The sequence below is a fragment of the Cydia splendana genome, chromosome 2 (genome assembly GCF_910591565.1).
Source record: "Cydia splendana chromosome 2, ilCydSple1.2, whole genome shotgun sequence".
NCBI classification, from domain to species: domain Eukaryota; kingdom Metazoa; phylum Arthropoda; class Insecta; order Lepidoptera; family Tortricidae; genus Cydia; species Cydia splendana.
In genome coordinates this window covers 5783820-5808734 of record NC_085961.1, presented here as the reverse complement: position 1 = coordinate 5808734, position 24915 = coordinate 5783820, and the positions used below count along the sequence as shown (strand labels likewise).

General features: G+C 35.0%; 1 protein-coding gene across 3 annotated transcripts in view; it reads right to left on the bottom strand.

Annotated features, from left to right (window-relative positions):
- Window positions 1-24915, bottom strand: part of LOC134802720 (uncharacterized) — a 58712-nt gene that overhangs the window by 30522 nt on the left and 3275 nt on the right. Inside the window, exon 1 of one of the 3 annotated variants that reach the window (XM_063775378.1) lies at window positions 23912-24065. The exons of 1 other annotated variant lie outside the window; for it this stretch is intronic. In XM_063775378.1, coding sequence (XP_063631448.1) covers window positions 23912-24050 — 139 coding nt within the window. In that variant the 5' untranslated portion in view covers window positions 24051-24065. Of the gene's footprint in view, window positions 1-3635; window positions 3793-23911; window positions 24066-24915 lie in introns of those variants that run through there. One more of the 3 variants, XM_063775389.1, reaches the window with a different exon arrangement.

Here is a 24915-nt window from a genome sequence, read left to right as displayed (position 1 = left end):
TTGGTACTGACATAAACGCTATCGAGAACGTAACTTGCTTTCTATGCATCTCGCTCGTACTCTCATTAGTGGGAGCGAGATGTATAGAAAATAAAATACGTAGACGTATATGTGAGATTTGACACTGTCAGTGACTCATGGTGCGGGTAAAGGATAGACACGAGAAGCGGATTACATTTTATACTCAAGGTTCTTAATATAGCCGATAGAGCGGAAAAAAAATTAAAGGATATTACATATTCATACACAATATGCACATCCTTTAACGTGTTAATATGTTGCCCACATATTTTCAAGATATCCCGAGAGTAAATATATATAGTTACGGCAGGAAACATTATCCAATTGACTTTTGAACTGCGTGGGTGCATCACAGATTCAAGTGACAGGCAGGCCAATTCAAACGTACACGTACGTAAACGTACACTTTCGACGTGTTGCCTCTCCGTCGCACGTGTAAATTCGTACGTAAGTGTGACAGGGAGACAACACGTCGAACGTGGTTCGCGGTAGGCCCTCTGACATCAGAATGACATGCAAATGATGTCATTCAATATCGTTCTGATGACAGTGTGCGTTCGAATTGACTTGTCTGAATATTTTGTAAGCATCAAAGCATAGTTAATAAATACTAATAATGTGACAATAAAACGTGTCGTAAAATTGTATTTTAATGAGTATAGTTTATTACAAAAAATAGCACCACACACCACATACACAGATATATTGTCAGGTGACAAGCAAAACTCACTAATTACCTACTAAAAATATTAAACAAAAATCAACCTTATTTAGGTATTTAATATGGTTCACTATGGCTATTAACTTGTGGTAGTAATTAGTGAGTTTTGCTTGTCACTCTTACGTAAGTTGTAAAATTCTAACTCACCATTGCAATAAATGCAACAACGCAGCAACACACATATAAACAATATCCCAGCAACTACCCCAGGGAAAAATAATAACGGCCCTGACTCCATTTATGAACAAAAAATCCTAAGTAGGTAATTTCACTTAAAACGAAAATTGCAACGCAAAACGTTCACGACAGAAGCACAACACTATTCTCATTCAATAAACAAAGAACTGTTACATTTTCGAATTCAAAAATGGAACGTTCTTCTCAACCCGTTCCAAAACGAAATATCAAAAGGGAATCACATTCCGCTGTTCGATATCTGATCCACTTTGTTAGATAAGTTTATCTTATCGGTATCGAGCTTATTGTGCGAGCTTGAGAGTGCTTTGTGACGTCAAGCCCTAGATTTAATATCTGGACTAATACGTCTCACAATTTAGAAAGCGGTAAATAGAACTTGTAATGAGGGAATGAAATTACAAACGCACACAGGTCTAAAAGTATGGAGATGAGAATTCTAAATTTAAAATTACACTGACACTGGTCATGTCTATACGCGACATATTGTTGTGTGCGTGGTCGCTCTCTGCAATATCTATATCTATACTAACTTTTTTAATTACTTAATCAAACAAAGTAATACCTATTCCTTTGTAAGAGAAAGAGATAATTTTCCGATCTTGTCGTCCCGCTCACACATAATAGGTAGAATTTCACCATTTTCTAATATTTTAAATAAAAGAGTTTCGGGAAAAGAATGGTAAGGCCGTGCCTCTTTGTTTTGCTCGACTTGGCGGGGGCACTGCCGTGCCCCCAGATCTCTCTCTCTCTATGATGTACTTAGGTAGAACTATTAGATTGTGACAGATACTTTTGAAAACTATTCAGGGGTGGTATATACTTTTGGCGTGTTTATTCATCCGCTATAAGTATTAACACATTCATTGCCACTAAGTGCTACGGGTTACGCTCGTAGCGCGTAGCCATGTTTTCGCCGTATGTAGCGCCTAGTCGCTACGAACAGTGTACCCAACTTTCGGGATCTTTGCCCTGTGTTTATGTTACTATAGATCCTGATTGTACGCAGCGTGCGGCGTCAACCAGATTCCAAGGCCTTACGAATGTTTTTAAGATGAATAAATATATCACATCACATTCACATAATGTCTTTATCAATGACACGGGCTAAGATGTTAATAATGTATGCGCTTATTTAATTGTTTTTCACTTTCTAAAATGATTAAAATATAGTTTGTCAAACAACTTTGTCAGTAGAAAAAGGCGCGAAATTATTTTTTTTCTATAGGACGATACCCCTTCGCGCCTTCATTTAAAAATTTCCGCTATTTTCTACTGACGGAAATGACTTGACACTCATTGAGTTTGGTGAACGGGAACTCATTGAGTTGTGCTCGTTGTTTTTTACAGAAAACACATTTTATTTAAATTGGCTGTACAGTAAATTCCTGTCCAATGAAAAAAAAAACAACTAATATCAGTAACGCCATCTCTGTAATAATTGACAGACTGAGTGATAAAGAAGCAACGGGCTTATCGCATGCTTTGCTTGGATAAGCATAGCATTGTTTTGCTACTCACCGCTAGATGGCGCCAAGTACAAATCGTTTTATTTTATTTAAAGTTAGAAGAGATCTCTACTGAGAACAATTGAAAAAAGAAGGGGAAACATGTTAGGGCACGTGATACGGCACGATACTTACATAAAGTGAAGGAAGAGGCAGAGGATAATATATAGGTCCCTAAAGGGGCCCACTGATTAACAGTCCGCCGGACCAAAGACATGCCGGGCGGAATCGGCCTGTCAGTTAGAACAAAAAGTTGACAGTTCCGAACAACTGACAGGCAGATACCATCCGGCGGACTGTTAATCAGTGCGCCCCTTAAGTTTTACCAAGATTTACTATAATATTTAAATCATAATCTAATGAATCGGAAATGTAAACCTTTGTCAATAGAAAAAGACGCATATCTGTATAATGTACGTAGGTACTATTTAAGGGGCGAAATATTTAGAGAATCGTACCTTTTCTACTAATATTTAAATTAAATAATGTGTAAGAGGATTTCTCGAAAAAAGTGTCCCAATTACATTCTTTCGAAAAACTTACATCTCTTGAGTTATTTTGACACAGAATCTCGATTGATTATAAAGAAAAAAGTGTCCCCGATTTTTCATACAAATTTCAGGAGTCAGTTTTGTGACGTTTAATAAAAAGGAATATAAGTACCTAGTCCAGTCGGTCATGTTAAAATATTAGATTTATTCCCAACTCACTTTCTATGTATAACTGGATGGAAATAATGAGTAAATTTTACTTTCTACTAAACTTTATTTATTGACTACTACTTGACTTGGTATTTTGTACTTTTTTGATGTGCAATAAACTTTGAATAAATAAATAAAGAAATTCAAAAGATTGGAAATCATTGCAGTTGTGGTGAGATTTGTTATAGTAGAGTTAGACCAAGAAAAGTCTGCAACGATTTTGATACCACACGCAGTGTAAGTGTTATTTATGCGTCATAATTTCATAGGTGACGTTTAAAATAACACTTGCACTGCGTGTGCTATCAAAATCGTTGCAGAATTTTCTTGGTCTAACTCTATTAATTTTCATAAATTATAGCTGAGCTCGTACTTTTACTGGAGTGAGATTTTTCTGTCCTTCCTCCAGCCAAGCTCAACTTTCCTATATGAAAATTACATTTACATATTCGTTCGCATTTATAATATTAAATATATATAAGTACTTACCTGTGAGAAAATATCTCGCCAGATAAAGTATTGTCAGCAACACCAAGTACAACAAATACGAAAACACGGGTATTAACAATATGCACAGCAGTTTAGAATAGTCCGACCACATTTCTGACCAAAAGCACCGTTAGATTCAATGAAAATTCCAAATAAAACGCGGAAACGTCGTTTCGACAGTCTGAACTACTATTATCTACAGGAAAATCGTGATGTAATGAGGAGGCATGATGCTATTATGTACCTAAGCAATAAATACGACGTGTTTGTCGTTCAGTGTTGATTTTACGTATTTTTATCAAATGTTCTTAAATGATAATGGAATATTTATAATAGTTAAATTATAACATTTCCTTATAACAACATTTTTGTGCCAATTCATAACTTGTCACGAAATGTCTTGTCATGTCTTGAAATCCGGTAGGGATCTTATATTACTGTCATTGTGACTAGGTATTTACTTCTTACCTTTACAGATATCAAATTCCTTAACCGTGCCAATAAAATATGTAGAAAACCGGAAAACCAAACAAGGAAAACAGGGCAAAACAATTAGTTTGCGTTATAATGAGATTTTAGGGTAGGTAATCCCTTTACCACCTATACGATTGTGTTATGTCCACGATATTATAGCTTCTATTAGCGTACTATCAGGGTTGATAATGGAGTGTTTGATATATACCTGGATTTATCGGATTAGTTAAAAAACGCCTTGAAATTTGTTCCGGATATACCAGTTATGTCATTTATATTTAACCTGGTACGTAACGCACGAACGTACCTACATACTCATACATACCCTAGGTTGGATGATGCGATGCGACAAAACCACTATCACTTCTAAACATTGTTGTACCTATCTAGTAACCAAACTAGTAACAAAGTTATAGTAACATTCCAATTTTATGGTATTTATTTTGCTTGTCTCTACCCGCCGCGATTTTGTATAGAATTTATTAACTTTTGAAATTAAGAAACAATTTTTTTTGTAGAAGATTGATTGATATTAGAAACTGTAGGTAGTGCAACGTCAACTTTCAATGACTTACGAACTCATCTTCCGGAAAAAGCCGAAACATGGGTTTCTTTAAATAAAATAAACATTAATTTGGTTTCCAAACATTGTAACAAAACAACTTCAACATTTTAATTGATGTGACCGAGTTATTATTACTTAGGTGCTTATTTAATAATCATAGGGCTCTAAAATAGTTTTCAATCAATAAAGTGCATCGCGCATCGCGTTTGCGTACTAGCTGTAGGTCTTGCACTTTTGTTTATTTGGGTCCGAACCTGGAACCTGGCAGATAGCTTCTGGCTTGCAATAGCTCACACGTGTATTCCATCATGATATTTTAACCTATTTTTTGAACATGGCTTTAAAAAATTAATAGTGTATATTCATGTGTGTAACCTATAAGTTGTAACTACAGATAAAACAAATGTAACTGCAATGGATTGTCATTAAATTTATAGTAAGTAAGTAACATTTTTAGTGTCAGACCTTTAGGTGCGTTTTCACTTTTTTTTATCATGGCGTCCGTGCATGTATTTGGCAGATTAACTAAGACTACATCATACATTTGCATGCATTTAAATAAGAGTAGGTACTTAACTACCTACTGTCAACTGAAAACTTGATAAGTACTAGTGTTCGATTAATCGATCAGATTTATTTATGGCATGAAAATAGTCAGAGACTGTCACTGTCTCAGGTTTTGAATTATGAACGTTACGCAGCCAAAGTGTAAAAAACTAATATACTAACAGGTATTTCTTTATTCATGAAAAGGCTGAAAAGGCCTAAATTCCGCTTTTATTACAAGTTTAAAGCTTTCGTGTAACAGCCCCTTCAATCATTGTCCTTAGAGCGTTTCTTTTATTTTTTGCCATTTTATATATTGTGATCTTTTTTGCCTCTTTTGTGGTATTTCTAGTCAGAATCGCCCTTTTCATCCTTATAGGAGAAAAAAAAGTGTCCTAAAATTTCCATACATTTTTCAAACTTTCCTTTTTGTTACCGCCATACAAAGTGTATGGGGAAATGGTAACACAATAGGAAAAAACTCTGGGACATTTTTTATCCCATTAGGATCGAAAGAGCTCGTGATTCTGAGTAGAAATAACATAAAGTGACAAAAAAGGTCACAATAAATAAAAATGGCAAGAAATAAAAGAAACGCTCTACTTTTAAATCACACACCATATTTAAAACAAAAGCAATACCTAATAAGAAAACAACAATTTGTTAAGATTATCTAATTATTTAATAGAATATTGCTATTGGCGAATTGTATATTAAATATGATTGTGGTGTTTTTCAGCTTGTCTTAACAAATAAAAATATATGCGCAAAACAAGCATTTATTTGCAGATTGTGCAAGGCCAAGGCGATAAAAACTAAACGAAGGAAAGATTTTATTTGTCATCTTTAAGTTTGTGGATTTAGTCACATCACCGTCTTCTGTGGAAATTATCTACAATGAAGATATAAACGAGGAATATAAAAATATGCATACTTAGCGACCTACGCCAATTATAGAGGATACTGAGGAGTCTATAGCGAAGAGAAAATAATTATAATATCTATCAATTATTGTTCAATTTGCTTGCAAAATCAGTGATATTATATTAGTATAGACATAATTGTTTGATAATTAGTCAGATTTTTGAAATTTACATTCTATAATTTTAAATAGTACAAATAGAATAGATCTTACAGTACTCCTGAGAAGATTATTTATTTTATATTGTTATTAACATTTTAAGGCAATTCTAGAAAAAAAATATTTAGAAAAATTGTTAAATTTCAAAGTAACCCTTGGACTTGCCTAGGTACAAATGTATTAAGAATAATCTATTTTTGATTGTAATAAGGTTCAATACTAAATAGAGTGTAATTTTATTCTAATTCTACAAGTACAGATAAATATATTTGCAGCAAAACTTCATATCCAACACATGCATTAGATATTATATTACATGTACATAATTACATCACATTAGGTACATTAACATTCAGGAGCTGACAAGCATAAATATCTAAACATGAGAGTGAGACACGACGCCAACACAACGAGTGCTTACACCAAAGCGTCGATTGTGGAATACATATCCCTTAGTAAACCGTCCGTGCTCTGGAGCCTCGCGCTCAGTGTCACTGTCCTCATCGTGTTCTCAGGGGTTTTAACGTTCATCACCATTACCTGGATCAAAATACCAGCCTGGCGGCAATTCAAAAATTACACCTTTCTCAACATAGTCATATGCATGTTTTTCATGAACGCAGCATACGCTAGCTGCTTTGCGGACTGGCCTTGCTGTGGCAATATGTTGAACTTCGTTTACACATTGTCTATGTCAGCGTTCTCCAACTGGGTGCTGATCCTGTGTCTAGTTATCTACACGAAAATCTTAAAGGTTTTCAGTGGTGACCTACAGCACAAATATTATAAAGCTAACGCTTTGACTTGGGGTTTGGCTGTTTTAGAATGTACCTTTTCTTTATATTTTAAAGTGAGCACGGACGCTTCCCATATCTATGTCGTACATGCTATGACCTATGTCATTACAGGCATATACTTGAGCATTATTTACGCTCTTTTAAAGCTGACTACTGTAAGAATGGTTAGTAGCGAAAATACTACTCAAATATTCAAGATATTCTTGTATGTTACAAGTGCTTTCTCTATCTTGCTTCTCGCACAGGCTCTTTATTACTTTCCTGAAGTATACGACTATCTTTTCATATGTATTTGCGGTTGTGAAATAATTCTGCTAATATCGTACTTGAGTATGAAATCGCACAGAGAAATATGGGATGACTACCTGATTGGCAAAGACGATGTTAATTGTCAAGACTGTAACAGGGATGTTGCGAATATTCGCATCAGCATCCGCAAACGCTGAACTTCCGCATTATTTTCAACTTCCGCATCTGCATCCGCATCCGCTTAAAATCGATGCGGAGCTTATGCGGATGCGGATGTCGAACAAGTCGGTACAGGAACGTCTTAGCGGCGGCGTAACTGCTAGGTAATTTCGTCATTAACTATAACGAAATCGTTTAGATCCAGAAAAGTCGGCCAAGTTACTGTTTATTAAATATGTATAAGTAATATAACGCACCTATATTATTGCTCAAATACTAAACGTTTAGTTTTTTTTAAATAAAAATTACTAACAAATGAAAAAATTGTTGTTTTTTAAGTAACTAATCTTGACATCCGCATTCGCATCCGCGGATGTGAGCCTTTAAATATCCGCATCCGCATCCGCGGATGTCAAAAAATCTGCATCCGCAACATGCCTGGACTGTAACATTAACATGAAATGAATATTTAATAAAATAACGGTGTTAATGTCGCGGACCAGCTTTTATTGCTCTGTGACCATGCCATTTGGTATACATATGAAATGCAAATGTTTCTAAAAATATGCGTTTCTTTAATAATGTTAAATAGTTACGATCGGCGATCTGCAATACAAAATCACATGACATATCTGTGTAAATACGTATAGCATGATTAGCATGTAATGCACACGTTTCTAAAAATAGGGGCCGGTATATGACGTTTTCGATTTAGACCTCACTTTGTAACCATAATTTGTTCAATAAATGTTTAATAATTGCATAAAATTACACGTAAATTTGTTCACGAAGAAACCGTGTACCGACTCTTCATGCCATTGTATTTTTAATTTGCTGTTATTCTCTACAAATCGACACTAAAAGTATCAAAAAATCAAAATATGGAGTTCCGTTTGAGACGGAAGCAAAACAAATTTGTCTTTGACAGTAATTGAATTATTGTATGATTCTGAAAGCTAGATAATTCAGCTACCAATTTATTATCGATTTATATTTTTACTCACAAAGACAACACAGAAATTCAATCTCAAATGTAAACTTTCGAACAATTTCCATACATTGACGACATCACTCAAAATTCTTCTTCAAGTCAGATGCCCGTTGGGGCTACACCGGAGCACACGTGTACTTCTTCAAATGAAAATGACAGCTTGATTTTCTTGCTTTTGACAATTATATTGACATTAAATCATATACGCACACGAGAAAGTATACCAGTAGATAAATTGTATTTCATAAAATAGGGTACATAAATATCAGCTCGCGTCTCATTTAAATTTGATTTGCTGTTATAATGGTTGAAAACCGCAGTAAACTATCTTAAAACAATACGATTACATCGATTTAAGTATTATGTTCCTTCAAAACTCGCTTAAAATTAAAAAAGTTTAAAGACTCATCTTTACTGATTGGGATCAATTTTTATTATGCTGGTATCATTTTGCGTCAGTTTAAAAACGTATTTGACTTCTGTACGTCAATGAATTTTGATGACAATTGTAATCTTGTATTATATTATAGAACTTTTATCTTAAAATAATGCCTATTAACAGGAAGAGTTATGTTATTCGTATAAGTAATACCTGAAAGTCTTGTACCTAGATCTGTAATACCATGGATTGCGACGAATAAATGATAATGATTATGCGGTTCGTTCCGTCTATATGTATAATGCGTGTACGTGCTGTTCTCTGAAAATCTTCAAGAAAAAATAACGGCTAGACCAGCACTAAGTACTAGCGAGTTTTTGCGGCTTTGGAGACCGAGATGAAGCTTACAGGCCAATAGCGCTCTAGTTATTGTTATGTATACCTATGTATCGAATGTTTTATAAATTACCTATAAAAAGCAATGTTTTATTTCGATTAGGTCTACATTTTGTGCATATTGCATATCTGAAGTATTTTCGTACTAAACTTGAAACTTTCGTTAAAACTAAATAAAATAATTATTCCAAATGTACAGTCACCTGCAATTTATGTTACACAACGAAGGCCGCAAAAATATCTGACACGATCTTATTTGTAGAACCATAAGACCATGTCACATATTTTTGCGGCCTTCGAAGAGTAGGTACCGTCATTATCACCAACTTTGCCCGCTTATTTTTTAAAACGAATTTCTCAAAAAACATCACATCATATGACTTTTTTTGCTCAGCACGTCCATTGTGATCAAACGCATCAGTTTATTTGAAAAATCCGGGGTTTTCGCCAACATTGCCCACGTCAATTTGGTATTCAAATACAGCTCGTATGATGATGATGTCTAAGGATCACTTAAAGGTTTTGGGCAATCCTACCATTGTTAATAACTTAGCGATAAGTGTAAAAACTTTAAAATAAATTTGCTGGGCAATGTTGCCTACCCGTTTTTGCCCATTTCCAAATAAGGCTCGCCTAAGCATTTTACAAAAGCTAGGGTTGTCACTTTTGAGAAAATCTGTTACAATAGTTTAATGGCCAAAAATATGATTTTTGTTGTTTTTCATTCGTTAACGGGATAAAACATCTAAATAAAGGATAATAAGACAAATTAAATACAGTATATATTTATAAATTTATTTTAGTGTACAAACATAACCTTCTTTTACTTGCGAAGTTGGGTAAATTAGATGAAAGTGACAACCCTAATCCGTTTTTGGTGGTGAGCAATGTTGGTATAGATGCCAAATTACCGGATTACTTTGCCCACCGCTAAAACTTTTGTGTATTTAGGCCTTTTTAGTTTAAATCTCAATAGACATAATCTATGCTTCATGTGTTATAACTCAAACCCGGAAATATTTGTCAAAGGGTTCTCAATTTTTTCTACTTGCATTCATTATTTATCAATTTTTTGCCCGCCGAAATATACCCTATATTAGACAACTCGCTCAAACTCTAAATTCCCAAGTCAAGTTATGCACAAGTTTGGTATATAGTTTTGTCAGAAATATAACCTATTTTCTACTAAAAATAGCAGGGTGGCCATAACTATTATAATTTTTTCTACATTAACGAATTTGTTTAAAATTGTCGTTTTGGGCAAAGTTTCCCTGGAGGCAAAGTTGGCGCTAATGACGTAACATATTATTGCAGGTGACTGTACATAAATGTTTCGGTGATTTTGTGATTATTTTCCAGGTTAGTTTACTAACAATCAAGTTATGCAGATACCGATTTCGTGAACGTATAAGTAGTAAGGTACCGCTATTGTTTAGCGATACCGATTATTTTTGAAGGTAAAACTATACCGGTTGAAATATAAAGATATTAAAATTACAGCAGGGACAACCATTTTTTATAGGTGTACCTAAACCATCATTGGCCGAGCGTTAGCAAAGGTCTCCGTTTCAGCTTGGGCAAAAATGCTTTTGTATGTTCTCCTTTGCAGATCACATTTCTCAACTGATTAGAACTACTCTGTTTCGCTTTATCCGCCTTTATTTAAATTCCCATTGAATGGATATTCATCATCATCATCATTTCAGCCTATATACGTCCCACTGCTGGGCACAGGCCTCCTCTCATACGCGAGAGGGCTTGGGCTATAGTCCCCACGCTAGCCCAATGCGGATTGGGGACTTCACATACACCTTTGAATTTCTTCGCAGATGTATGCAGGTTTCCTCACGATGTTTTCCTTCACCGAAAAGCTAGTGGTAAATATCAAATGATATTTCGTACATAAGTTCCGAAAAACTCATTGGTACGAGCCAGGATTTGAACCCGCGACCTCCGGATTGAAAGTCGGACGTCATATCCACTCGGCTACCACCGCTCATGGCGAATGGATATTGCACCTTATGAAAAACCGTATAGAGTAGTAAATAACATTTTACATCTGACTTAATGACATCTTGTTTTATTCGCTTTAATTGTACAAAACGCGTATCTCGACAAAGCAATATTAGGTAGTAAAACAGTCAACAATCAAATGAATTATAGGTACGTCACGTGTGACATGAACAGACAAGGAAAGCAAGATTAAATGCATTGTTTCTCTTTCATCTTTAAATGGAACGCTTTTACCCTCAAAGGAGGCTAGTGGTCAATACTAAACTAAAAGTCCAATCTTAAAAAAACATGATGGGTCACTGACCTGTCCCAGTAAAGTGAGGTAGTGTGCGTGAAGTGCGCTTGTGTGTGAAATGGGGTAAATTGACAGAATCTGAAATTTTACCCACCGCTACCGTCGCCTTATGGAAAATAATTTATTTCATAATTAAAATAATACATAAACTAAACATAAAACTAATTAAAAACTAAACTTAAATATAAATATAAACTAAATAAGTATAAAAAACCGGGCAAGTGCGAGTCGGACTCGCGCACGAAGGGTTCCGTACCATAATGCAAAAAAAAAAAAAAACACAAAAAAAAAGCAAAAAAAAAACGGTCACCCATCCAAATACTGACCACTCCCGACGTTGCTTAACTTTGGTCAAAAATCACGTTTGTTGTATGGGAGCCCCATTTAAATCTTTATTTTATTCTGTTTTTAGTATTTGTTGTTATAGCGGCAACAGAAATACATCATCTGTGAAAATTTCAACTGTCTAGCTATCACGGTTCGTGAGATACAGCCTGGTGACAGACGGACGGACGGACGGACGGACGGACGGACGGACGGACAGCGAAGTCTTAGTAATAGGGTCCCGTTTTACCCTTTGGGTACGGAACCCTAAAAATTGCCTACTGAAGCCCGTCCCGGGCTGCCCCCGACGCAAAGGTGCCCATCACGCTCGCTGCGTTGCCGCGTTGGACTGCGATGGACAGCCTTTGCATCAGGAAAAACCCGGAGCGGGGGTCAAGGCCTCTTTCTAGCAGGCGACGACCCAGCTCCCGGAGAAAGGACATACCCTCAGCGCACCAGCAGCCTGAGGTCTCGACAGCGAAACAGGAAATGCAATAGGAAATTACATGGTTTCTATGTAAATAGCATGTAATGCAGGCGTTTCTAAATAAATATAATATGACTTTCTATAAAGTGTTATAAAACAAGACCGAAGTGATCCCATAAGTGTTCCGTGAACAAAGTTTTGTACGGAACACTAAAAATGATGTTTACGCAATGAGAAATCATAGCATTTTTTAAAATAGCCACGTCGGAGTCACGATTTGCGTTTAAATTACTTTCGCACTTAACGTTGTATAACTATTTTAGGATATGTCCTTATTTCAACACAGCCAGCCATAATAATATATCTAGACTCTTGAATGTAAGCGTTAGTAATAAGTTATCAAAACACTACAAATACAATGTGTAGGCACTAAAGGATGACTCACGTTAGACCGGGCCGTGTCCGAACCGGAGCTTCCGGCGCTTACTTTTCTATGACATGACAGGCGATCACGTGATGCTTTCCATAGAAAACGATGCGCTGGAATCTCCGGCCCGGACATGGACCGGTCTAACGTGTGTCGTCCTAAGAGTAAATAATTCTGACAAAAATATATATGTATTTTGCTGATATTCTTTAATAATAGTTCGTCTACGTATCAAGCAAGAGGACACTTGCTAAATGAAAATAAAACTTATGTTATACTTACATTAATACGTCATAAAAAATATATATTTGCATCTTAAAAATAATGTTGATGTTACTAACTATCGGTGTAATATCGGGGGTATAAGATTATAGAACAAATGATTTCTAATTTTAAAGTTAGCACTGATCCTTATCTTACTATATTCTTTCTCAGGACACGATAAAAGGACAAGGAAGCTTGATAATGATGTGATACATAACGTACCTAATACATAGTTAGAAAATAAATGTATGTAGGTAGATAAGTATAGGTAGTAATAAATTTATAGAAATATGGAGTGTTATTATTAAAATTCATCTTAGGCGACCTTAAAGTTTCTAAAATAGGTACCTGCGGGCTCAGCACGGTTCCATTTTTATCGACTATCACTATGCGCGTCCCTTTCGCACTTACATACTTGTTAGAACGTGACAGGCATGGTGACAAGGGATAAAAACGCGACCGTGCTAAGCCGCTTGGTATGTTTATAGTATTGTATGAAAACGGCAAAATAGTAACAACTTTTTCATATGTTATTAAAGATATTATTTACGGGTACCTGATACCCACTACAGGCTATAAATTCTTAATTTGACAGACAATACTAACACACAACACTTCAAATCTGTACAACAAACACACAGAGATTTCAAGGAAACGTACGTAATTTTGAGGGGTAAAACAGTCAATACTCACATTCTTTTGTTGCTCTGGTAGCAGTTCCAGAAAACACATAAGAGCAAGAAAATTGTTATAACTATTGGTGCCAAAATTAACCTCAGAAATACTTTTTTTGCTACGTCTTCTTCCTTACATTCATGATCTATACATTCCGAAGAATTCATGTTCACTTGCTACTTAATAATCCTTTATTTATATCGTATTTAGGAAGTTTTCTATGGATAAACGTTAATCGGTGATGAGAACGGCCTCGTTAATATGTTGTGATAATTTGATAAAGCTTAATATGACCGTTACATTTTTATCATATTTGTTTATCGGTGCATAAATAAGACTAACTTTAACATGCAGCTTTCCTTAATTTATACTGTTTGATGAATAATCGTTTATTTGGTCCTACTCTATATATTGATTAATGTAAAGTTGAGTACTTACATTCTTTTATTGGCTTTATAGCAGTTCCATATAATACACAGAATTAGGAAGATGGCAATCACAATAATTGATAATAGTTTAAGCCACCCTCTCCTTGCTATTTCTTCTATTTGGTCATCGTCAAGTTCGGACGAATTCATTATTTCAACAAGTAAATACTACTCTTTAATAACTTTTGTATTTTTCTGTTCTACAGTTTTGAGTTTGATGCGATAATCCCAACAGAACACTGTTATGTTAATGGCCTAAATGTTTATATTATCTTGTTAGGTATTTATCTTGAACGATTATGCTAGTTTTTCGATAAGATTAGCTTTTGAAGCTTTGCACTACTAAAAGCGTTGAAGTATACACAGGCATTTCAGATGAATGCAATTCGGAATATTCTAGTTATTATAACAACATGTATCATCATTTTTATTTTTTGTTTTGTCTAGAGCTAGTTTTCGGTGAAGGAAAATATCTTAAGGAAAGCTAAGAAAAAAAGATGGTTAGCATACTTGTGCAAAAAAAAAACAATTTAAACGTAAAGTCTTCACTGGGGACAAAATAATTTATCTAGGTATGTTCGTGGTGCCCATCTGCTAAATAAGAATAACAACGCCCTCTTGACAATGATCATATATTACTGGTCATGCTTTACAGAAAGTCGGGACATTATTACCAAATACCAACGTACAAATTTGCAACATTTGTTCCTATCTCTAATAAAAGGTAGATCATGTTTTATTTATCATTATCTATGAGCTATATATAGACTTATCTATTGATGTTGTTAAGTTTCGAGAGTGACTGTATCTTGATTTGAGGTACCTATAAATAGTATTCTTAAGTGAGAATACAACAGAAGATTTCTTGTTGATACGCACTTTATAAATGTATGCACCCAAATGCTACATTCCTTGCCATCTAGCTATTTAGGTATGTACTTGTATTTCTGAAGAAGTTGTTCATATTTACTCTTAAGTAATTGCATTTGCTCCATCTGATTATTTATCTAAAAATGGCAGCCGGATCTTTTATCTATTTAATTAAACGGTGAGATAAGTGATTTTGCCTTACCAATGTGTAGGTAAGTAATATTTTTTTTTTTTGGTTTTACCTTTTATGGTTACCTACTCTATGTAATATAATTTGACAAATTAACTTTACATTAAGATTACAGACAGCGAGCCATTAGGAGAGCTAAACATTTGCTATAACTATACTTTACGAAAAGATCAGCGGTAGTGCGTTACAGTTTTCTAAATAACTGAAGTGCTAACTGTATGTAGGTTATCATTAGCAATTTTATTGTAGTAGGTCCTGCCCTACATCGCAGTACTTAATTAATTAAACAATGCGGTAAATTACAATAGAATTTTATAGGGTAACGTTTCATTATTTGCGATAGTTAAAACTGGCGAAATGAAAAGAAACAGATGGTTTAACTAAAAGTGAAATATTATACCTACAAAGTGTAAGTGTATTATTTAATATTTTTTTGTTTGTTCCCAAAAAGTTTGAAACTATGGAGTAGGTAACATTAGTAAATTGGATTTCTTCTTTATTTCCACTATTTAAACTTTCTATCGGTCCAGACTTAGTAGGCATCTTGTAGTGTTTTGTTATTAAAACCCGATCCTAAGAACCTTTTGCGATTCGTTGGCGTGCCCTAGTTACCTGAATGCGATATTGATTTATAGCCTTTAGGTGCCCTATAGAGACCTAGATTTATTAGGTTACCTGTATCGGCGCAGACCGACGGGTAGTAAATATTAGCAGAAAATTAGGAAGTTAGTTACTTCCAATGCATCGAATACCTAGAAGATTAGGTATAACATCACCTAAGGTCGCGAGTAGGTATAAGTATGTACCTACTTTCATAAATAAGTCACTAAGTAGGTACCTAAGTGTCTTATTAAGATGAGTAACTTTATACAAAGATTACAAAGTTTCATTTTCATACAGGCTGCAGAGATTTGCCACGCGAAGGTATATTATTATCCACTCATAATATTGGTTTCACTTATTAGAGGCATTTGTAAAATTAAATATTAGTTTCGTAATTACTTATAAAAAAAAACGTTCACGATCACGAGGTTGTATAAAAGACGGCTGCATACATCCAATGTCAATAGATATTCCGGTTCTGTACTCAGACAGACAGTCAGTCAAGGTTCTATTGTGAAATTCAATCACATGCACGCTTGTAGTTGAGCATGAGTATACTTACTCTTTGTAAAGTACTTGGAGACTTGAGAAGCATTATCCACGTTCAGTAAAGGTACCTTCATATATTTTGGACGACAAAAGTGACGTTTTTGGTTGAAAAAATTAAAATACGCCTGTTCGGTTTGCTACACAAGGGCAAAGAAAAAATTGATTCGTCATTAAAATAAACATGAAATAAATAATTAATGCGGAGTCTCAAAGTGGTAGCCCCTAGTAAATACCTACTAATGATGTAATTAATGTAATTATACCCTGACCGTGAGTGTAAAAGGTCGGCCAGCAGGTAGGTACATCGTATCAATTGTAATGTCAATATATTCACGTTTCCTCATGGTGATAAGTGAAACCGGTGATAAAACTAGCATTTCTTTAATCTATCGACTACCATCTTAAACATTTCCTTTATTTATAGAACTAAATATGGAACAACCAGTTAAAACGTTTAACTTGTATATTGAGAAAAAAAAACTAAATGAGATTAGGAAGCTATTCAGACTTTACTAAATGATCACAGTATGATTTTACACTCAATGTATGTCGCTACTGTTAGACCAAGAAAAATCTGGGCTTATTATTAACCGGGCAACTAAAATATTAAACAGAAACTTTCATTTGGCATATAATAATATAATGTGGCTGTGCATTCATATTTTAGCGCCAAAAAAAATATATTAGCCTCATCATATTATTAAAAAAACTGGCAGCAAAATCAAGCCACCCAAAAAAATTATAGGGAGCTTAAAGTGATAGGTTGGCGACTAAAATAATAAATTGGCAACTAAAATAATAAATTGGCAACTAATATTGTAAAGCGATCATAAAATTTAGTTGTCATCTAGTTGTTCACACCTAAGTAATCAACTATAGTCATAATTGAGCATGTCGTTTCAGCTAGGTAGTATTTTAGCACGAAAGCAGTTAAATTTAATGAATATTGACTTTATTGAACACTTTTTACACAAAACACCTTAAATTAATTTACCAATACGTATAGTATACTTATAGTCGAAATTTCTAATCATGCAACGCCTAATGGCCATTATACATTAGATCTTGAAATTTTTAATTACTAATTTCAATAGTTACCACTGTGTTCTGCTAGAGTCAACAGATAGGTGCGACGACGAGCAAAGCGAGGAGGAGCGTGTTAGGTTGACCGTGTAATGACCAAACAAAATATTTTAAAAGAACTTCATTATTAAATTAATAGATACCCTTTCTTTTTAAAATGTGCTTCATAAATGGTCTCCAATATAATAATTCAGTTGCCAAATAAATACTTGGTTACCTGCCTAAAAATAATCAAAAGCTGTAACGGCATTAAAATATAACTCATGATATATTTTAAGGCTCCGTTTTTGTTGCCAAACTATTAATTTTAGTACACATTTCTATTTTTTTAAACTACCCAAATTCGATTAATTAGTTGACCGGTTAAATACGTGCCAGAAATCTGCAGTGATTTTGATAGCATATACAGTCATCATCATCATCATTTCAGCCTATATACGTCCCACTGCTGGGCACATGCCTCCTCTCATGCGCGAAAGGGCTTGGAGCATATACAGTGCAAGTGTTATTTAAGACGTCATAATATCTTAGAAGTTTGACGTTTAAAATAACACTTGCATTGCGTGTGCTATCAAAATCGCTGCAGACTTTTCGTGATCTAACTCTAGCAATTGTCATTACATTTCATTGTCATGTCATTTAGAAAAGTTCTTTCTCCTTGTCATCGGTCGTGTAAGTGAATGAAGAATCTTCATTATATCCACAACCTTACCAGTTTTAAAAGTGTTTTAATAAATTAGTTGACGCCGATGACACGAATAATGATGTCATCCCTTCGTTTCATTCCTTTTTAGGGTTCCGTACCCAAAGGTTAAAAACGGGACCCTATTACTAAGACTCCGCTGTTCGTTTGTCCGTCTGTCTGTCTGTCTGTCACCAGGCTGTAAGTACCTATCTCATGAAATTTTCACAGATGATATATTTCTGTTGCCGCTATAACGACATACTAAAAACAGAATATAATAAATATTTAAGTGGGCCTCCCATACAACAAACGTGATTTTTTGCCGTTTTTTATGTAATGGATGGAACCCTTCGTGCGCGAGTCAGCCTCGCACTTGGCCTGTTTTTTTCATATTAAACCATGAGATGGTACTACACATCCTGTAGCTATACGATCTTCACTCGTTATCTTCTTGTATTACCATAAAAACTGACTTCGTTCCCCATATTAGTCAAGCCCGCTTCGTGACTTTATTTCCAAACAGGTACAGTCAACAATAATTGTTAATTTATTAAGAATCGCGAAGTTATTTTAAGACACCATGATACTTTGAAGTATTTGAACAAATTAAATTATTTTTCAGAAAATATTTTAATTTGTTTTTATCAAGTAGAAACACTACTATATAAATTATAAACTGAAATAAATGTCATATACTAAGAAAAAGTGACCAAGGCCTCCAGTGCCCCAGGCTGGAATCGAACCAGCGTCCTCTGCTATCGCGGCAGGTGCCTGAACCACTCGGCCACCGGGCCACAGCGACATTAGTCAAATTTTCCAAGTATATGCACTTCCTACTGAAGGCTTGTGGCGCCCCCTGGCCATCTCTAAGCTGCCCCGCATCTCTGTCGCTGTGGCCCGGTGGCCGAGTGGTTCAGGCACCTGCCGCGATAGCAGAGGACGCTGGTTCGATTCCAGCCTGGGGCACTGGAGGCCTTGGTCACTTTTTCTTAGTATATGACATTTATTTCAGTTTACCATGATACTTGTTTTCTAAAATCGGCATACGAGTTAATGACCTGGTTCTAAATGTAAATTATTTGACCTCTGCCCGCAACTTCGCTTGTGTATGTAGACGTCATTTAAATTATACTCAAGGTCTTTTAAGGGCTCTACTCACCTTGCAACAAATCACATGCGATTTTGGATACTTTGCGGCTTTTGATCGATCAATAGAATTCGAACCTACCAGCAATGTGTCTAGCATTACATGCGATTTGTTGCAAGGCCTGTAGAGGCGAATGTAACTACGGATTTAACATAATAATGTCACGTAATAAATATTGGGTACGATTTAATATACGAAATTTTAATATTTTAATGTAAAAAAAAAATATAAAAAAAATTCACCAAACACGTTTCCATTAAAAGGTAAAAATAGTTTTCCTATGTGCTTTTTGGAGCTGACTCTACCCATTTTGGTAGGGCTGCCAAATATCCGCGGTAGAAATACTGCCTTAGGGACTATTCATAAATTACGTCATTAAATTAGGGGGGGGGGGTCTGGACATCGGATGATGGTAGCATAACGTAGGAGGAAACGGGGTCATTTGAAGAATGATTTTTGGATGATTTTAGGGGGGGGGGGGATCAAAAATCCACAAAAATCGATGACGTCATTTATGGACAGCCCCTTATTTTGCCGGTCATTAATTGACAGATCACGAAGTCATGTATAAAATGACATCCAGAAAGCGTCTCTTTGATTTAAGTATTTCCATAAGCAACGTAAAAAGTAAAAGCTATTTTTAAAATTAAGTTTGTTCCGTTTAGTGGATCACACAGACGCTAAATCTGTCCCGTGACACCACCGTTGCACATTGCACATATGTTCAGAACAATTATTTACATTAAGTTACTAAAGTATAATTTATAACCTTAATAGTTTTGCAATTTTATCAAACTTTTGAAGAATCTATACGATATATAAGATGAGGGTCGTACACTCGTATTTTCATATAAAAGACGTTCGCAGCAACGCAAAGGCCTTCCTTCCTTCTTTCCTCCTTCCAAACCTTCCTTAAAGGTTATACGTAGCTCATCCTTTTTGCAGTGTTGCTTCAAACAAAACTATTTAAAGCATGAAAGATATTCTGTATTTATCTTATTCCTTCTTCTGGTAGTTTAACAATGAGTACTTATGGTCTTAGTAACTGTGTATAGCAACAAAAAACAGTGATGGTGACAACCCTACTTCAGTACAATACCGACTCTCGCAAAAACACTGAATTGTCACGAAAACTAGACTGTTCAAATATGACATCTCGTCATACCCGTGTCGTACCAATTCTTTTTAATACATTATGACTTCTATTTTCTTACTATTATGGTTTAATTTGTCTAGTTTTAGTGTTTTTGCGTAATATTTGCCTATGACGAGTGTTTAATTTAGGAGTCTTATCTGCCAGTTTACCCCACCGATATATGTTTACTTACATAAGATAAGTGTTTACTTACATAAGATAATTGTTTACTTACATAAGATAAGTTATCTACATCTTCCTATCAAACGTGGTATTAAAATAACTGATTACAATAATTAAGGAAAACCGCAATTCGAGAAAAGTCTGTCTGGTTAAGTCACTCACTATATTACTTTCGTATAAATTTTCTGTTTTACAGGTACATAGGTACCCTAGGATAGGTACGCTTCTCGTCACATTCAAATCATCAGGGTTGTTAAGTTGACATATCATCCAAGTCGTTATTATTCACATTAAACCACGGCAAGAAGCCTTCACGATTTCCTATTAATAATGAAAGCGACCCACTCTATCACTATCAGCCTGTTAGTTGTTCGGATCTGTCACCTTTTGCGTTTAACTGACAGGCTATTATCGTCCGGCGAACTGGTAATCTGTGGGCCCCTTTAAGATGGAAGGAATATTTTCTATCTGAACTTTTATAGCAAATTCTTGTATTTCAGTAGAATTTGACAAGGACATACGAAGGGTTGACCACAGCTATGCCCGTTTGGTTGATTTTTATCGATTTTTAATGATTGCGAAATAAACGCAGGTCTCTCACCGCCAACACAGCGCATCTTCGGAAGTGCATCCTAAAACACTTCAACAAAAATCAAATCTTATCCTACTTACTCGTTCATGCGATTATCTTACAATTCCGAATTTTCGGTAGAATTTTAGGTAAGTAAGATACGCTGGAAAACAAATCTTTCATGAAAGTTCTTTTGTCAAAACAAAAGGCAACAAGTTTATCAAGTACTAGACAAAATCGTAATAGCGGTATCTCCAATATCGTCAGTCTCACATGATCAGTTCTAAATTGAAAGCATGTGATGCCTAGTCATGATCTTGATATCGGTCCCTTTGAACAGAAATAAATCCGTCTCAAGTACCATTCGCGAATTATCTGGTTAAATATGGATTTGACACATATTGATAGTTATTGATAAGGAAATGTATATTTATAGAATTAAATCACGTCTATTACGACTATTACATGTACCCGTTGATGATCCGTTTTACTAGTTTTTACAAACAAGACATGTATTAAAAAAGGGGAAGATGTACCCTTTGGCATGCGTGTTTTTCATAGCTAAGATGCTGCATTACACGTAGTCCGACATGCATTTGGCGAGAATTTATTAAGTAGATCATTGAAAGCTATACCAGAAGGAATCAACTCGAGATATTTGATCCACCTCAAATTTGATATTTATGAATAAAATACCGGTCCGACCAATTGCGAAAAATGGAGTTTTTTTCTGCGATCCCTGTGTCTCTGATGAAGGATAACAGGAATGCGTGAATTGCGCGATCATCATCATCATGAAAGACCAGTGACAATGATATATGGCATCTAGCTGATTTGATGATAGAGACCAGCTCTATCTAGTCTACATACTAGGTGATAAAAGAACGGAACCTGGCTGAGTTCTGGTTCGAGTTGTTTTGTCAGAATATCGTCTCAACGGGTAGGGTGAGCATATCAGTTTGTATGAAATGTATACATTTTGACAAAACAATTATTTCAACTCCATTTGAAGCACATTTAATATGGCTATCGACTTTTCGCCTACATTATTTTCTACTGCCTTAGGTAATGGTTTGCCACACTTTAATATAATAAGATCATGAATGGAATTATTTCCATAAGTAGGTGCATTATATTTATAACAGTGTAGACAAAGTATTTTAGTCATTTCCTCCGTGAGATCTTAAAATTACAGATAAGAGGCTATCTTGAGTACCTACATAGGTACTCGTACGAGACATATAGAGTGGTGAATTATGCGGCAGCTCACTATGATCAGGTATTTAATTATTTCAGGCCTTGCGGTTATTATTGCAGTAACATATTTAGCTGCAACAGTAAATATTTTTGTTAACGATTTGGGGCTGTCCATAAATTACGTCATCGATTTTTGACGATAGTTGACCCCCCCTATAATCATCCAAAAATCATGCTTCAAATGACCCCATTTCCTCCTACTTCATGCTACCGTCATCCGATGTCCAGACAAAGTAACGTTGCGACAATAAAAATTATTAAGTTTTTATTTGGACATTAGTCCAAGTCCTAAAACACCTTATTACCACAACCAGAGTACAGTCAGCAGCAATAGTTGCTAAGCGGGTAAGGTGTTCAACATGATCTCGCATGAAGCGCGTCAAGGTAAATTTGAACACCTCGCCCGCTTAGCAACTTCTGCTGCTGACGTACCTGGGAATTCCAAAATCTACCCTTGTTTCCTTAAGTGTGAAGTTATTGGACCCAGCGGGAAATAATTTTGGCAACCCTAATTTTCAATGAATTGCAACATTGATAACGGTGTTTGGTAATTAGTACTTTTCCCGATATCTTTACTGTAATTCTTACTAATTTCTAACCTAGCTTTAAAAGAAATCGTACCTTGCCTTTAGGTTAAATCAATCAGTAAGTAGACAAATTGAAGGATTCAACTTTTCTAGCCGTCTTAAATTATTATTATTAATAATGTCCCTTTTAATGTTGACCTAATACAATTTTTTTACACATCTTTGTTGACACGTGCTATCGTTTAGAGGTGATTTGATTGCTATTAGCCTAATTTCATTTAACATGTTTCAAAACGTTGACATCCTTCACCTGAAAACCTCACAGAATATAAAATACCAAATTATTCAAGTTAAGTACTCGAGTTTGTGCGGCTAAAAATTATATCTGGATAATAAATTGTCATAAAAATAACAGCATTGCCTACTAAGCAATTATATCTAAGTATAATATAGGATTAGGTAAGCAAATGTAAGCAATATAAATATGTTGGTTTCATTGAATGTTTACAAGCAATTTTTAAACAATCAGTAACCTTTTTATAAAAAAAAATCTGAAATACTTTTTTGCACTAGCTATATATAATTTGAATTGGTATTTATTGTTTAATAATCTCTCTTCCTAGCTATCTATCCCACATGGTGGTGGGGTTAGCTTTCCTGCTTAACCTTCTCCACTTCGCCCTGTCCACGACATCGTGCTCGGATAACTTGCACTCACTCATGTCCTTTAGCATTTTGTCATGGTATTTATTGTTTAATGAAAATAATATATGGGTAGGTACCTACAAATTAATTCCTCCATTTGTACATATTTTGTGCAATAAAGGTTAAATAAACAAATAAATATTTTATTATATATGTTTTTTACTACCGTTTTTTCTTAGGTATTTGATAGAGATAAAAAGTTATTTCACTTTAAATACAGGTAGATTACAGGTAGAGAGAGATTAATTATTTGTTTGATTATAAAAAATATCAACACTTACCATAGCTTTTGCATATAACAAATGTGACTCGTACAAAAACAACTATCACTAAAATACAAACAGGTATAAGTCCATATAAATAGGGGTCCCTTCTTAAATCACTCTCAATTTTAATGTCCATCGAACTTTCTTGATCCATTTTGTTTTATTTTTATTTTGTTTTTTCAGTCTTTGAAAACTAGCCACTTCGTGTGAGATTCAATTAAAAATAAAACATTTGTTAGGTATTCACTCGCGGCTACTATTTTTAAATATAATTCGAGCTTTTTCAAAATTAGGACTGAACGCGTTTGAGTAGACCGGTTATTTGCGTTTCTGAACCGCCGCGCGTATTATTTATCGATATATTTATCGCAAATTGACGTTTATTTGACGTTTATCCGCTTGAATGGAGTGTGTTCAACTACAAACAATCCGTAGAGATGTCTGTTGCCGCCGAGATTCATTGATAAAAAACGGTCTCCTTGGTTGGAGCTTCGTAACGTAACTAAAGGTCAAGCTTGGGCGCGTAGTGATTGTTTTTGTGTTTTCGTTATGCACTATACTTGTCGAGTACCTACTTATTGAGGAAATGGGACGACCGCTTCTTCATACCAACGTAATCCCCACTTTTCTCTCTGCATATTGGCATTGTGGAAAATATTTTTACATAATTTGATGTAGGTATATACATTAACCATAGATATGCCCCTGCGTTTAACTTTTTTATATTTTTTTACTATTGTAAAGATTTGGAGTGAAATCAAATTCAATATACCTAATTATGCTTCTGATATACGTAATGATTAAAAATTCGAAAAAAAACAAACGAAGGAGCCAATAAGTGTTAATATGTAGAGTCTGTGCGACCCAATACATTCTACGACTCTTCTCTTTCCGAACAGACTCTATTATATGAAATTGTGTCAAAATATTTTCGATAATGTTAATATCCAGAGAGGAGAATGAGGACTTACATTCGTATGAAAAGAAAAGAAATTTCGCGCGGTCACGCGCGGTCTTCC